Source organism: Gouania willdenowi, chromosome 3 (genome assembly GCF_900634775.1).
Source record: "Gouania willdenowi chromosome 3, fGouWil2.1, whole genome shotgun sequence".
In the NCBI taxonomy this organism is placed as follows: domain Eukaryota; kingdom Metazoa; phylum Chordata; class Actinopteri; order Blenniiformes; family Gobiesocidae; genus Gouania; species Gouania willdenowi.
This window is the reverse complement of record NC_041046.1, coordinates 17,144,702-17,162,454: the sequence shown is the minus strand read 5'-3', so window position 1 is coordinate 17,162,454 and position 17,753 is coordinate 17,144,702. Positions and strand designations below refer to the sequence as shown.

General features: G+C 38.0%; 1 protein-coding gene across 1 annotated transcript in view; it reads left to right on the top strand.

The window, feature by feature from the left end:
* Nucleotides 1-17,753, top strand: part of LOC114459507 (potassium/sodium hyperpolarization-activated cyclic nucleotide-gated channel 3-like) — a 123,689-nt gene that overhangs the window by 27,482 nt on the left and 78,454 nt on the right. Inside the window, exon 2 of the mRNA XM_028441737.1 lies at nucleotides 4,813-5,236. Coding sequence (XP_028297538.1) covers nucleotides 4,813-5,236 — 424 coding nt within the window. The remainder of the gene's footprint in view (nucleotides 1-4,812; nucleotides 5,237-17,753) is intronic.

The window sequence follows — 17,753 nt, the reverse complement described above, 5'->3', positions numbered from 1 at the left end:
CCCAGAAGCAGAGTAAGTGCGTCCCCTATCCAGCCTTCACAGGCTGTAATATCATCAGTTTATCATTTTACCAGTTGTTAGAGCTACTGTCTTTACCAGGGAGATAATATTTATTACTGGTGATTGTTTTCTGGAGTTTTACTGGGATTTTTACCGGTGATTAGTTCATATCTCCCTTGCGCTCCGCGGTCCAAACTGACACCGTAGCCACACACGTATGAGTGTGTCACACACGTCACTCAGTCACATTAAGGAAGGTTGTGGTCATTATACGGGGTGGATTAAATAATGAATAAAGGATTGTTTTATCCCGTTCTTCTCCGTGTTATTATCACATTATAAAAAAGTTTAAAAATAGCAGGAATTAGTGCTGGTCTCGAACGGTCTTGACGGAAAATCCCGAGTCCGGGCAGCCCGAGTCCGAGACAAGACCGAGTCAAAATGCTTCAGAGTCCGAGACAAGACCAAGACCTTTAAAATTTGGTCTCGAGACCGGTCTCGGGACCAAGACCGGTCTTGACCACCACAACACTAGCTAGCAGACAGAGCTAATAGAAAAACGTGACTTTTACAGATATTCACATAATATTCACATATTTTTTGGTGTTAAAGGTGTAAGGAATCATTTATGAACATGTTTAAAGTAGAAGGCGGCCAGAAAGAAAGTAGTAGCAGATTCCGCCCGCCGCCTAAACTTCAGACTATTAAAAAAAGTACTGCGATTCAATTTTCACAGTATCGATGTGAATCGTGATACCTATGAATCGATTTTTAACTGCCTTACGATTAATCGTTCCCTACTAATAACCCTTTGCTATTGCTTTCCTATTTGGAACCAGTTCTCGGTGCCCAACCCTACTTATGCGTTGCTTCTTTTTCAAAGCCCACCCCTGTCTGTGTGTGGTGAGCTTAAAACATGAAGCTCTTCTCCATAGCTTCTCTCGTCTCCTTTTTCGGCATGTACAAAAAAAGAAAAAAAAAAAAAAAGTGAATGTAACCATGTCGGAAATAAACTGAATAAATAAATAGTTTCCCTGTAAACATCCAAATATCACATAAACAGAAGATTTAATTTTAAAAGTTTACATAACCACACTGTTTATTTGTTATTTTGATTTGGTTTTAAAATGGAATGACCAAAGAACGAAGGATACACAGATTTAAAACAAATACGCTGGTATATAAAACTGTAAGAGTAAGCCTTTGTATTGTTTTCTCATGCTGCAGTGCAATATAAACTCCTTGTAAGTTATTTAGCTGAATACACCATGAATGAACCATGAAATCAATAGATTCGTGTTGCAATGTGGAAACTGAAGTAATTACTCTCCGCAGTAAAGCTGTCTCGCTGTGAAAATGTACGTCCTATCTTGGTTACACAGTATATGTAGCAGTTTGTTGTTGCGAATTGCACTGCTCATGATTTATAGTTCTGCACTGACATGGATCTTTACTGGCCCGTTAAAGGGACATGGGTAAATCAGAGAGAATCCCTAAAACAGCCCACTATGCACAACACCCCAGAGAGAAATTGTTGACAAGAAGGGCTTATTGGAATCAATTACCTTACGAGCTGGAAGTGCAGTTTACAACCAAACTCAAAACCCTGGAAGACAGATAAGGTCACAGCACAGTTTGTAATTAACTGTGACGATCAGCAATGTTTCACTTGTGATTTACAGTCTGAAAGAAGCATTGATGCCAAGTGCCTTTCTTGCATTAGTTCTACAATACTGATTAGGTGTAGTCAAAAGGTTAGGCAGGTGTGAAATTACTATAGCAGCATCTCATTCTACGCCATTGTTCAACCTGAATTTACTGCTTTCTGAAAACAGGAACAGGGATTGAAAGATGTAAAATCACGATATGGATTCAGATCAGTTCAATCAGTTTTTTGGGCAATCGCCTGCTTTTACAGTCAAATATCTTATAATATGATATAATATATGATGTGCAACAAAACAAAATCAGGTCCCGGAACACCGGCCGCGTGTTGTTCCAATAGTAAGAGTGAGACAAAAATGTCACGGAATAAAAACATTTTTAAAGCACCTTGTGCTAACTAAATGGTCCAATAATATCACGTGAACACAACCAATTAACCTAAATGTTAAATAAAAGAATGATGAATTCCAAACCATCCTCGTAACGGTTCTAGAACCAGTTCCTAGCGTCTGGTTCTAGAACCGTTACGAGGATGTTTGAATTTCAGTAATTTTTTTCGATTCCCAAATGCCTGCACGAGTTTGTTTCCGCGGCTTGCTCTGTTTGATTACGTAGGGGCTGAGAGGGGAGAGAGAGAGAGCGGTGATCACTTATTCTCCAGCCGTATCATAGACAGCGCCGCTTCTACGGTTTAAATGATCAACTGAGGGAGTGACAAAAGGATGTGTTCACCCAGAATGTAGGCTTACTCAAGAAGTTAACAGCTTTCATTTTGCCCCTTTAAATGAGGAAGTGTAGGACAGTCCCCTGCTGCTGCCATCTCTCTGTAGTGGGGGAGGGGCTGCTCCTCGGAATTACATACAGTGACGGCCAGGGGAGTTGTTGCTTTAGAAAAATATATATATATATATTATAGATACATGCAATCCATACAACTATTACAATATAACCAATTCACACATTTACAGTCATATACAATTTACATAAAGAAAAAAAATACTTGGGGTACTTTTACTTTAATCAACAGATTTAAGAATTCAAAAATGTCCAAAGTTTTCACTGCTCTTTTGTCTTACACTCCATGTAAAGAGGTCTTATGTTAGTCTATTTTCTTTTTAAAGTGGTGCAATTTTTGTGGCTTTAGACTCCAATTACATTTATATATACGTATAATATCTTCCCTACAAAATTACCAAGTTCAAAATATAACTATTTTTTATAGTTTCAGTTTCCACTGTATCCAGAATAATAATAATCTTTGTCAACAAGAACCGTTGATTGATTTGTCACATGACTGCTCCAGGGTTTGAGTTTGTTTTATTTAGTTTCACTTCTACCTGGGCTGTAGCTCCTTGTTTTTTAGACTGCTGCTGCCAACTTGTTTGTAGCGTTATTTCAGCAAGTTTCAGTTTTGCAGCTACAGTGAATTACTAATAATACATTGAATACCCTAGTTACATTACAGCAACCAAATGAAACTGTATCAACTAAGGGAGTTAATAAAAATGGCCTGTGCAAAGGCTTTTTTAAATGAAAAAACTCTTCTGTGAAATCTGTGACCTGTTGACCTGCACTACTCAAAGAATCAAACTCGAGAATCGAAATTGAGAATCGTAATCAGAATCGTTAAAATCCAAACGATGCCCAACCCTACCCATAAGGCCACAACTCCTCTAATGAATCAGCAGCACAGCAGACAATATAACGTGTGCTTACCTGTTATTTATCCGAAGGAGACCTTTGTATCCTTGCAACTTTTTTTTATAGATTTCACAGCAGAGAACTGCCTCGTCTTTCATGAGCCCAGAGGAGCAGATCATCTTGGCTTTAAACTCCTCATTAACATCTTTGCTACAGGTGCTACTGGCCATGCTAATTGCTGCTGTGCTGTTGCTCTCAGACCTCTTTACCTCAGGCTTAGCTTCACTTATTGACTTAAAAAAGCTCTTTAAATCCAACTGCCTTTTTTTTTAAGCCATTTTCTACCATCTTCCAAGCTGACGAGGCACAATTTTTGCGGGAAAAACCACACTAAAGACGTAGCGTGGGCGTGGCTTGACTTCCGCCTCACTTCCTCGCTTGTGCTCAGTTTTTACATTCAGTTTTGTGTGTACAATAAAAATTCCAGTGATTTCAACTCAATAAAAGACACAGCTGTCCAAATATAATACTTCAAAATTTAATTAAAACACCTAAAAGCAAATGAGATGCTGGAAAAAAAAAAAAAAAAAAAAAAAAAAAAAATGAGGTGCTGGATCCAATCAAATACGTGTTTGGGAGATGCCGGATCTTGCCCTGGCTGGATTCGACCCAAATTGTGCTCTGGGCTTACTGCAATATGTTATGAATGTTTATACATGTTCCTTTTTGCAGGAGATAGGCCGTACATGCCCAAACGCAGTGGAATCTGCATGTCATTGATTAGAACCAGATCTTAGGAAAGATGAACATATGTAATATATGACTCACTAATAGATTTTGATCAGTATATGTTAGTTTAACCCTGATGTGAGACAGAATGATGTAGAAACCATAACATTTTAACAGTAACAGGAGCACTCAGAGAGTACAAACCTCTTCAAAGCACCAAATATCATTTTTGCCAGATATTCACAGTTATTTTGATAGTGATCCTGATCATTCACATTTGTAAGACATTTCTTTCCCCATTATTAACGATAAATTAGGTGTAAACATATGGTCACCCCTATTTTTTTTTTTAAGAAGCATGATTAAATGTGCAATCCGGGTGAAAACTAAGTGGGGTAATTGAGGAACCAATTGCATAAAAATTTGTCAATTACAAATTGAGATGTGAATTTTTGAAGTTTTGCCAATGATGAAAGATTTTTGATTATGGAAACGGATCCAGAAAATTTTAATATTGATCTTGATCTCCTCCAAAATCTAATTTCTTCATCTTTCATTGTGTAAGGTCTATCATTGGTTTGAATTTAGTCCGAATCCGTCATGGACTTTTGACATAATCCAGATAACAGATAATCAAACAGATAAATTGAACATATGACCTCCTTGGCAGAGGTCATTAAAACGAGTTGCTTTACATGGGCAAATGTTTAAGAAAAAAAAAAAGTTCAGTTCCATGTGTATTACACTAAATTCTTCTTACTGTGTTGCTGTATACAGGTTTTACTGGGATTTGACCATGCTGCTGCTGATGGTCGGCAACCTCATAATCATCCCTGTGGGCATCACATTCTTCAAAGATGAGAACACACCTCCTTGGATCGTATTCAACGTTGTGTCAGACACATTCTTCCTGATGGACCTGGTCCTCAACTTCAGGACTGGGATCGTTAAAGAGGACAACACCGAGATCATCCTGGATCCTCAGCAGATCAAGATTAAGTACTTGCGAAGCTGGTTTGTGGTAGACTTTATATCGTCCATTCCTGTGGACTATATCTTCCTTATAGTGGAGACACGCATTGACTCAGATTTCTACAAGACGGCGCGTGCTTTGCGGATTGTTCGCTTTACAAAGATCCTCAGCTTGCTGCGACTTCTGCGGCTCTCGAGACTCATCCGCTACATCCACCAGTGGGAAGAGGTGAGGGGCTATATTCTAATGAACATACATACAGCATGGTTTAAATCAGGGGTCACCAACATGGACATAAAAGGTGCCCTCACGCCTCTTCTAACAAGAGCACTATTAACCAATGAGCTTTGTCTAAAATCTGATTTCATTGCCAGGCCTCAAACTCACAAAGAAAAAAACAGGTGACAGATGTAGTTATAGCTTTAATAGGATACATGCTGCACTTGATACGATTTGTATGAAAATTAATCATCTTTAAATGTTTATTTTCACTGAGACATTGAGGCAAATTTGTCTAAGTGTTGCAGATATGATTTTGTTAAAGATGCTGCATATTGTGATAATATATGTTTATAAAAATGTAAAGTGGATTTTTAAAAAATATTACAAAATTGTACATTTTATACAAATTTTACACGTTTTACGATTAGTTAAAACATCGTAGTTAGTGGCTAGTTAATAGGAACATAAATAATTCCTGTTAAATGTAAAGAAAATGAAACAATTCTATGGATTAAGAAAAAAAAGTGATGCATGTTGAAACATTGTTTGTTACCTCCTAGTTTTCCTTCTTATCTTATCCTTTAATTAAAGTGAAACCGTGAAAGTTTTGTATTCAAGAAGTGTACATCAAACCGGTATTATTCAGTACTTTTGAAGTACCTCACATTTTCAGAAAGGTTGGTGACCCCTGGTATAAATGTTGCATGGGTACTTGTATGATGTGTTTGTCATGAGTTGACTTGAAAAACCATTCAAGTAAGAGTCACAGCATTTGGGAAAAGCAAGCAAAACACATTGGATTTCTTCTTAAATGCAATAATAATTGAAATATATTTTGCAAAATGTGTTGGTTTCTACTTTAGGAGTGAGCTTCCTTTCCCAGAGGATTCTGTTGCTTGCTAAATTAGCAATTTTCATTGCATGCCAGTCAGTCACACCTTGATGAAGCAGGATGTTGATTAGTTGTTTTTCTTTTTCTTTCTTCTCTTCGTCCCTCCCCAGTTAGCTGTGGGACCTCAGAGCTCACAGAGACGGCTGCATTACAAGCATGATTATAATTACAGTAATAATTAGGAAAGTTCCCATCGTTCCCTCATCGGATCTTGGATTTTGTTTAGTCTCAGAGGTAAAAGGTGTGAAGTGATGCGTCAGCGTTTCAGGAGATGAGGAGAAGACAGCACCGGAGGGTAATATGGTAGAGTTATGACGACATTGGATGGATGTATGGTTATATAAGACGGTGTATAACGCTGTCAAACAGCTGTTCGTTCTTCCATCATGTTTGGGTTGGTTGAATATAAAAATTGTAATTATCTTACTTAAATCGTTTGTTGGAGTTTGACTATTGTCACTGTTATTGACATTATTGTTGTTTCTAATAGGGCAGTTTTGGCCTGGAGATTAGAGGCACAGGCTTACTTTTGTTTTTGTTTTTTTTAAGCACAGGCTAACTAATGAGACCAGGCATGGGCAACTTGCTGCCCGGGGCCCCAAATTGCGTGGCCCCCAAAGTAAATGAACAAAATGACCAAAAACACACAAATTGATGGGAAAATACACAAAATGACTCCAAAAAAATATAAACAATTACAGACAATCCGCAAAAGGACAGCAAAAGAACACACATTTACTTTAAAAGACACCTACAAATGTCCACAAAAATAGACAAAATGGCCCTGAAAATAGACAAAAAAAATAAAAATATACACAAATGATTAAAAAAAAAAAAAAAAAACAGCAACAAAAACCTTAGTTATCTTCCATGTTAGTGCTTAGATGGCCATTATTCTAAATGTTGACATGCATGCTGAGATTGAGGTGCTTGGATCAGACTATCACATTATGGTGGCCCCCGCCAAAATAAAAGATGCCAACAAAAAGTTGCATTTGATTTGATCCTTTTTATTTTTTAGGTTTAAAAAAAACACTTTGACAATGTTTAGTGTCATACAAGGTCCTGCAATATCCTCAAATTCTGATTAACAGTTTATTAAAGTTTAATAATATTTACTTTATTGTTGCAACAAATGCACATTTTTCTCCATTCGTTTACAATGTAAATTTATTAAAAAAAATTCGAGGAAAAATAACAATCAATTCCTATTTTACGACTATTTTTGGTTTGGGGTTTGTTAGATTGATTGATTAACGCCAGTGATAGTGTGTGTAGTTTTGTGTGTGCATGCGTGGGTGCCGCTTTACGTGGGGATTGTGTGTGTGTGTGATTGTGGTATTTGATCACAGATGTTACTGTGAGCTGTGAGTGGACGTGTGTTACTGTGTCAGGAGTAACGCCCATAATCAAAGCAGTTTTTGAATTAACCTCCTAGTGCAGCTGAACAGAAAGCAGGGGTTTAGTTACTCTTTAACTTTAAAATCCTTTTTAAATGTCTTTCTGATAAATTATAACGGTGATGGTGAGCAAAGCAGTTATGTCCTTGAAATTAAGGTCAATGTTATTCTCAAGAACACAGGGCTCCGACTGGCTGGTTTCCGTTACCTGTTATCTAGGACTCACAAGAAGTTTCCTGGTGTGCACAAGAAACCTTACTAGTGAGCACCAGATACTTCATGTTTATTTCTCCTAATTTATGCAGATGTTTCATTCATCTTCCTATTTTCCTAGCTACTAACAAACAACTTTAAACTAACTAGTACAATGCCCGTCATAAGTATGTATTCATTACGGGCTCTATTCTCCCATGTGTGCAAGTCCAAAAAGCTGTGCAGCGGCGCTGTTTTTGGCTGTGTGCTATTCTCCCCTTGTACTTAAGTCAGTCTCTGTGCTCCTTCATCCCAGTTACGCACTGTGGGAGGAGCAGCCCTGAAATGTGGGTGTTCCCATTCAAATCTGGCTTTACGCACATTCTCCGGTGTGCGTATGTCCTTTTCCTCTTACGCGCTTCTTTTTTTTTTTTTTTTGTCTGCACATGCTGTCAAAGGTCAACACTACAAGAAATGCAATCTTTTTTTAGACAGCAATGCATTTTTTTGTTATTTTTTTTTTGTTATTGCAATTAAATAAATTGCATTATTTTATCGTAGACCGATGTATGTGTAAGATACTGCTACTGTAAACCCAAGCGCTGCCCCGGACTCGAGGACGTAGCCATAATAGCAGAAAGAGCGGGGCCAGCGAGCCCAGGCAATCCCCCCCCGGCCGAGCAGCCCCCCAGACGCCCCCAAGACACCAAGCCGAGAGACAGCCACCACCCCCCACATACACACCCGAGAAAGCACTAAGAAGCCAAGGAGCTGGCACACCCAACCCCCCAACCCCAAGGCCCCCCGCCACACGGACCCGTGTGTCACGCAACAGCAGCTGTGATCACTCAGCTGCTGCTGCGCGATGAATTAAAACTCTGACAGATGCAGACTTCTGTCCACGTTGGTCACAGTGATTCAGCTATTTCATACTATGGCCAACGTAAAGTTACAGTTTGATCCACTACAGAGTGAAACGAGCTGTCATATGTGGATGAGGATGGACCAGAAACTGTTCCCACACATATTTAAATGAGGCTCAGCTCAGGTCACTTTAAACAATTGATATTTAAAACTGTATTATGGAAGCCAATAGTATTAGCCTCTGTATTAAAGCAGGACGCTCTGCAGCCGGATTATTTCCTCATATCTCCAGCGCATCTAACTTGGACACGCTTGACAGCGATGATGATGATGATGATGACGACGACGACGACGACAACGACGACGACGATTATGGAAAGAGATTTTATGTGACTCAGTCACACTGCAATAATCTGATCAATAATCTGATCAAATCAACCTGTTATATTTTTTTTATCAAATAAGTGAATGAGTATGTGTTTGAAGGTTGGATGTACAAAGAGGTGTACATACTCCGTATTCTACAGTGTTATAAAGTGGTATATTTGTGGTTGCAAAGTAAAATAGCAATTTCGCTGGTTTAATTCTATGGGACATGTGCATGATAAATGTGTTTGTTTTTTTTACTAATTTTTATATATTTTTTTGTTTGGTGTATTTTTCTGTAATGTATGTTTTTTGGAGTCATTATGTGTATTTTTGTATCTTTCAGTTGTCTTTTTGTGCATCTTTTGTATATATTTTTTTTTTGTTGCCATTGTACACACACATGCAATCACGCAGACCTTTCTTGCATTATAGTGTAGATTGTATAACATAACATTTGTAAAATGTAAATTATGTCATGTTTTGTAAAAATCTACCTTGCGTTCGTATATATTGTTTTATTCATAACATCATAACATACCACAACTCATACACCAAATCTGCAACACATAAAAACATTTGTAACAATGTTTCAGTGAAAATAAACAGTTACAGATGGTTAATTTAATACTAAAACTTTATCACTTGTAGCAGTTTAAGTAGTAACTACATCTGTCATATGTATTTATCCTTGTCATTTTGAATACTGGAAAGTAAATCAGATTTTAGATGGAGCTTATTAATACGAGAGACCCAGAGAGCCCCTCACATGGTCCATGCTGGCTACCTGGTGCCTGCAGGCACTGTGTTGGTGACCCCTGCTTTACTTTTACTGTAAGGTTCCAAAATGTAAATAATGTCATTTATATGGGGTTGACTTTGGTAATAATATTATTAGGTGTGAGGTGTAAAGTGTAAAGGTTCAGCTTTAGCTCAGGCTTACAGCAGAGCTTTGACAGCGTTTGGTTCAAAGCTGTTCGTGAGTCTTCCAGTCCGTGCCCTCATGACCCTGTGCCCTGAGGGGAGGGGGTTGGGGAGTCACAGCTGATTTGTTCAGCTCTGCTTTGTAGTCGGTCAGGTTGAATATGTGAGGGGAGGGGAAGAGGGGCAACAATGATCTTAAATGTGATCTTTTCTCACCTCTGAGCTGCAGCTTGAGAACCACACCGTGCATTTAGAGCTCAGGATGCTTTCTGCGGTGCTTTGTTAGAATATGGTGAGCAGTTTCTGTGGGAGTCTGGATACGCTATAATATGTACTGTAACTTGTGAATTTGTCACTCTGTGCTGTGCTTTCTGCATATAAGGTACAACTTTTAAATCACAGTAATGGTTACAAAGTGACAACACTGGGAGAAGTGAGCTACTTCATTTTTTTTTTGTATTTTTTTTATTTATCCATGTTTACTGTTAATGCATATTTTTGTTTTTATCTTACATTGCAATCAGGAAATAGTCTGCACAAGTTTGCCTTTTCTTATTTATCAGTGGCTTTTAGGAATTTGTGTTTATGTAATGTATTTATCCTGTGTATTTTATACATTGGCCTATATATCGGATATTAGCTTTTTAAATCCCTAATATTGTTATCGGCCCTAAAAGTCCCATATCGGTCAGGCTCTATTATTTACACATACTCTTACTGTATACACCAATGGAGAGAGAGCTACTATGAAACACTACTGGGAGCAACATCGTAAAGCAGTGATTCTTAACCTGGGTTCGATGGAACCCCAGGGGTTCATTGAGTCAGTCTCAGGGGTCAAGACACACACACTAAAAATGCATTACACCAAATAAATGTCGGTGATAAACTAGATTATTAAAAGGTAAAGTATTATAGCAATGATACATTTCAATTTTAATTAATAATTGAATAAAATAAAGTTTTAATTACCATTGTCTTCATATTTTGCTGTTTAAATTCAGTTTTTGCAACATGTTTTTTTTTTTTTTTTTTTTAACATTAAAATGTATTAAATGTGCTTACATTTCTCCATGAAGTACCCCAGCCAAGCTTTTACATGCATATAATGGTTAATTCAAATAATTGCCTCAACAAAAGAACAAACACTTGGACGCACATGCTCTCATTAAGACTTGTTTTTAGTACTATAGACACTATAGATCTGATCTGTGCTGTTAGATATTAGTTGGAACTTTCTCTTCCATCTTTGTAAAGTCTGCAAACCACCGTGTATAGTAACTTTGGTATGATTTCATACATTTAAGAGACTCAATTAATGCATATGTATCTCAATAAGTTGCATAGAAATTATGTGATTTGGACTAAACTAAATCCTGTTTGTATTGCTTTGAAAAAACTACATTGAAACATATTTGGACTTTTAGCAGTATCACTATATAAGGCTTTAAACCCTGCAGTGGGGCCTCAGTGAGCCATAACTAACTCATCCCAGAAGTAGTGTCCTTTGTATGACTTTTTACAGGAGAGGAGATGAAATTCCAACAATAACAAACCAAAGAGATGTGTGCAAAGCTATTTATAGCTTCCAGACACTTGTAAAATATAAGCAAACTAAATCGGCGGTGCTTGTTGGAGGATATTGGGACATCATAGGTTTGCAGCGTCTGCTGTGGCAGAGCGGTGCATGTTTTGTCGCATCGCCATATTTAGAGTGGCAAGCTGGGCTGAGTTGCATTAGGTTATGTGGCAGAAGCTAGAATTTGCACAGCGTCATGGATTACAAGCTTTCTGCTACGGCTTCGTGAAAACAAGGAGAAATAAGTACCTCTTTGTAGAGTTTAAACATGTCACTGTGTTTTTATCCAAAACAAAGTAGGAACACAACAAAGCCATGAAAAGAGTTAAGCTTTCCTTTTGTTGTAGTTTTTTCTTTTCGTTTCAGAACTGGTAAAATTGTCAGTATAAAGAATAAAATAAGGGTACCGTGGCCTTAGGGAGGGATTTAGACAGTGCTGAAATACACATTGTGAAGCATAGCTGTCAAGAGTGAAAGTCAAAAAGTCATTCGGTGGTGGGATCTTGGTGACTAGTTATTCTGCAGTGACACATGACATTTTTGGAAGGTTGCATCAGGAGCAGTCTGGCGTAGAGGAAATACTGGCCTTTCACTCTGTCTGCCTAACTAGCATTCATCAGGAAATCCTCACACACAGTGTTACACACACGAGCCACCCACACAAGGGCAGAACATTCAAATGGCAGCAGACTCTAAGGGCCTGTACTACGAAGCTGGATTTCCTCTCATCTCCCTAGCTTCTGGATTTATTCTGTGTGTCCTGTACTATGACGCTGGCTAACTTTTTATCTAAATCATCGTGGTAACGTAGGCTGAACACCTAACCTGGTCGGGACCAGCATTAGTGCTGGATATGATCTGAGCGAGTATGAAAGTCCCGCCTCCTGACCAATTGGTTCTCTTGGAAAATGATCTGCCTATTCTTAGAAGATCCTGGTTGGTACGCAGATTTGACAGCTGGAGCATGCTACAGTAAAATAATGTGCTCTCATCCCAGTGTGTGTGTGATAAATTGAGGACAATGTGAATAGAAACATGTCTGTGCTCTAATAAAGTGAAACTAATTACAGCATTGTCTGTTTATCATCCAATGGATTAATATTGTATAATCTCATAATTTTACACATTAACAGTCAGCAGTTTCCTGTCAGAATTCCTTCCTTCCTGCTTTTTCTGCAGCAACACAATGGTCTGAATTTAGGATTTTAGCTATTCATATTTTTAAATAAGGATTCATCAATTGCGACGTAAGTGGCTCCACACAGTTTCTCCGTGTTTGTGATTGGTCTGACGCTGCAATCTCAACACAATTCCCGTGAGCGTGCACGTAGCCAGGCTGAAATGACCTGGCATAAGTGAACGTATTGATTGCCTGCTTCGTAGTACAGATGCTCTGTGACAGAGAATGTTTGATTAGGTGAAGTTAATGGAGAGATATCCCAGATTTACTTATCGAGCTTCATAGTACAGGCTAGGGCTATGCGATATGGACCAAAACTCATATCTCTAAACTATTGCTCTTTTAAATTCAGCTGCTGAGGCACAGCACTCTATCCACATCAATGTAAAAAAGAGAAGCTCTTTTTTAATAAATTATTTATATAATCATTATTAACAATTACAGTGTGGTAAGAGGATTCCTGTTATTCCTTCAGTCTGGAAGAGTTGCACACAAGCCTCTGCATAGTGGTGCTCTGTGGATTCACTCAAAGTCAAAGCAAACAACTGCAGATGCCACTCAGAGCAGTGACTTACATAGAGACAGCTTTCAGTGCTAACAGAGGTGCAGTGGTCACATGTTAGCACCTCTTATGGAGCACTTTTGTCTTTCTTGAGAGTAAATGGTAAACTGAATCCCCCAAAGCTGCTCCATCCACCTCTCTCAGCCCAAAATCCTTCTCCACTAGTAGGTCTTAGCTCCCATTTAGCTATCGCCTCTTTGTTAGTTAGTCTGGACATTGGCCCACTGCTCATAAATACTAGTAGGGCTAAAGCCCTGCAGTATTTCGGAACAAATACACTGCAGTGTTTTGCTCTGTAAGGATCAATAATTATTCTTGATGCAGAAAACATAATACAAAAGTTTATACGACAATATTCACAGTTCTAATTCTAACTGTTTTTGTTTCTTTGTGCTGTTGATTCTATTTGAATTGGCTTCACACAGCAGATGATTTTCTTTAACTTTTGTTTTCTCACCTTATACATCCATGCATCCATCTTCTGACATGTTTGATCTATTTTTTTCAGGGTTGTGTGGGCATCTTAATTAAAATTTGAAAAGAACATTCTAACCACACTGTACTCAACAATGTAATGTGATTAAACGTATCCGTAGACTTTCACTCTATAGATACGCAGCGCTCCTCATTAGCCAGTTTAGGACACATGATAGGTGCACCGCCTGACTTAAAGTTCTGTGTAGCTCATGTTTATTTTTAGCTACCCTGCTAACCCTTTTATTTGAGCCCTAACTGTAACTCTATCCCTAACCCTTAAATGTTTATTTTTCTTGGATATATATTTTTAAGGGTAGAATTTGCAGTGTTAAATATGTTGAAATGAAAAAAAAAAAAAAAAAGTCAAACGTGGGATTCGAACCCACGTTGGTGGCTATCTTTATATTACTTTATGACAATTACATACTGTATTTTACCTTTTCTACTAAAAAGTGGTAATGATTGGGATCAGTGGGATTACTTTCTGTGCTGTTGGGTGGCACCTTGAATAGGTCTTTGTTTAAAGTTATGCAGGTTGTGGATTCAAAGCTTAAGGCTGCGTTTTTCAGTTTAAGTTCTGTTTAGTTTAGACCATGTTCCTCACTCTTTGCCATCACAGACAAATCCCATTCACCTGATTATCTTCCCTGGCATGCACTATTTAAGAAGTGCATTATTTTTGCTGATGTAATTGTCTTTAATATTTGCTCCTTGTGTTTTCACTTACTGACAGTTTTTATTTTTGAGTTTTTCTCTTGTAACTTAGTTTGCTCCAGGACTTTGTTGATTTTGTACTTTTATTTGATTCTGTAGTTTTACCCTACTGATGATGTGTTGTTGCAATAGTAATCCTGCAACACATTTGTCACAACGTTTCAGTGAAAATAAACAGTTACAAATGGTTAATTTAATACTAAAACTTTATCACTTGTAGCAGTTTAAGTACTAACTACATCTGTCATATATATTTATCTTTGTCATTTTGAATACTGGAAAGTAAATCAGATTTGAGATGGAGCTCATTAATGACTAGAGCCCCAGATATGCTCTAGGGGCTTGAGTCAGCTAAAGACTTTTAGTTATTTAGCTTTTCTCATCCCTCTGTATTTGGTTCATAGTAGAGTTGAGCCGGAATCTCCGATACGGATGAAGCACTTGAGTAATATGAGTTCATATCTGTTCTCGGATGGAATGGAAATCCTCATTGGATAGCTGAAAGTGTCTGCATTCTGTGTCACTCACAGCGCTCCTCCGCGACACACATTCAGATGTGTTGCTGACTGTACCACACAGCAGCTCCGCTCGGCGTGCTCACTCAGTCACTCAGGTTTGCGGGTCTTTTCCGTTAACGTTTAAGGTTTCTTCAGTTTCAACACAACCCGACCCACTTCTGGGTTAAATCCCTCCTACTTTTGGCTAGGCCCCGCCCACTCAGAGTACAGATACAGGTAATTCATGTGATTAACAGATACAGATAATGCTGTACTCGCTCATCCCTAGTTCATACGCCACCACTCTTTACGTCTCACAAACTAATAAAACAGGACTTGTGTGAATGCTGTGCAAAATAAAGAAATAAATATTAATTTAACAGAAATCTAAAGCCGTTATCAATAAATAGTCTTCATGATCTATGACACACCAGATTGTTTCCATTTTTTATATTCCTATTGAGTGTAAAAGTTCATAACTAAATGTTTAAGTATGTCCAGAGTTCAAATAAATGAATGCATGGTTATTTTTTCCAACTGCGGTTTTTTTTCATTCTTTTGTTTTTTTTTATACCAAATATATTGTATCGTTATTACGAGCACATTATTGTCTATTGTACCGTGTTGTGAACTCTGTGTGTTATTCCACACCTTGTTATCATCTGAAACCTTTACACCAAGAAGCATGTTGGGAAAAAGCTACAAACTACATTCTTCATTGCATTGATTGAACATAAGCTTTATATGAAATTGCCTGAAGGGAAAAGGACATGGCAAAGAACCTTTTTACATACATTTCTATGTTTCAGTAAACCTTAATATAATGATAAGTATATTGTATGTACAATCATAGTTGTTGTTCACAATACTGCTTTCTGTTTTAATTCTCAGTTGTTTCCATTGTTACGTTTCTTGTAAATGCAGCAAATATCACACTTTAGTTCACAGTATTTAAATGAACTGCATGCATCATTTTGGACTCATGAATACAGCATCAGCTGTGCATGGACACGCAGGGCAACATTGGGATTTTCCCCAAGTGATTTATCTGAACTTTTCGTCTCTTTGAAATGGCAGCAGTGTCTCTGCGTGGTTAATGTCAGTCCACCTAAATACCGTGTTAGAATCTGAGAACCCCCAAAAGGTTTCATTTGAAAACCCCAAGCTTTGCTCATTTTTGGTGGGCGGTGGTGGAGAAATTACAGATTTACTGGCAATCATTTAGCTATTCAGTGTTTAGTAGGTTTGTTTTTTGTTTTTTTTAAATAATGTGCACTCTTCTTGAAAAACCCCACCAAATATGTGCGAGGAACAGAATCACACAATAATGTATAAACATGGTAATTTTGAGACATAATTACTGTGGTGTTAGTGTTTCGTTTGGTGAAGATGTCAGATAGAAATAACATGTTCTGGCTCTGTGAGATAGATGAGCCACAAAAATGTTTTTTAAAGTACATTTTATATAAAAGAGTCTCTTGTATTTATAGATTACACGCTAGAAAATGGATGGATGGATACTAGTGTTTGTGACCCAATGCGACGCAGCGGTCGGACAAAACAACGGACTATCGTCTTAAATAGACTAGTTTTGTTGTCAGAGGAGTAAGGAGGAGACTGTTAGGGGGTATGCTACGAATCTAGATGACCTCGTATCGCGCTAACTTCAAGGATTTAATCCGTGTGTGCTGGACTACAAAGGTCGCTGAAGCTGAATCACTATGGCAACTAGTCTTTCACAGCTAACCTGGTCCCGACCAAGTCTTTCTCTAGCTTAAATGTTAGCTAGAGATAAAGTCCCGCCTCCTGACCAATCAGGTCTCTTAGAAAACGAGCTGTCCAATGAAAAGTGATGTGTGATCATGTCACTGTGTGGATCTGATGTGACAGCTGATCATAGACTGTAAAAAAAAACAGACGCTGTCAGGAGAGAGATACAATCCTTTCATTTTACCGATGACGTTCTATAGGAAATATAAGATTTATATCTGATGAACTGAAAAAATAAAATAAATAAAATAAGTCAGCTGATAACACCTGCGTGCATCGGGCGCTTTCGCACCGATAAATTAATTATTTAATTCATGTAATCTGAGGTAATGCTGAGAGCCTCAGTCCTGTAGATAATGTAAATATAAATATATTCTACCTTATGATGTAGGCTGATCTGTATGAACGTAGGATCACAGCCACAGTAGACCTAACCCTAACCCTTTTACTGCAGCACTGGTGCGGTTTTTGGTCTGAATTATGAATTTTAATTCTTCATATTTTTAAACTTAAGCAACACGTAAGTAACCGATCGGGACCAGGTTATGAAATGGATCAGATCTGATAGCGTGTATAAAAGCTACGCCTCCTGCACTACTGTTGCTCTTCCCTGTCATCGTGGATTTACGTATATTCATTATATTTCTCGCTGCAATCTCCACCCCTTTCACGTACGAGGGTGAAATCACTCAGCTTAAATTAGCGTGTTTTGATCGACGTTCGTAGTCCAGCACATATCTGTGTGTTTATGCCTACTGCATTGGCATGAAGGCCCCAAAAACAGCCTGTTTTTAGAAGCCTCATGAAAGTGACATTTCAGAGGCTAGAACTCCAGAAAACAGGCGAGTTTGGGAAAATAAACCTCATATACTATGTTGTTTGACTTCTTAGAACAAATGAAGATGGATGAAAATAGCATAATACTGGACCTTTAAATGCTACTGTGTAGAATGCATGCAGGAGCATAATCAGCATATTTAGTTGAGCTTGCAAGTGGTCTGTATCTCTATTAAGGATCTTTGCTCAATTACACACCTGCATAGGTTTAGTATATGACATGTTATTAAGTCTGGTATATAACCTGCATTACAAAAATGTAGGCTTGT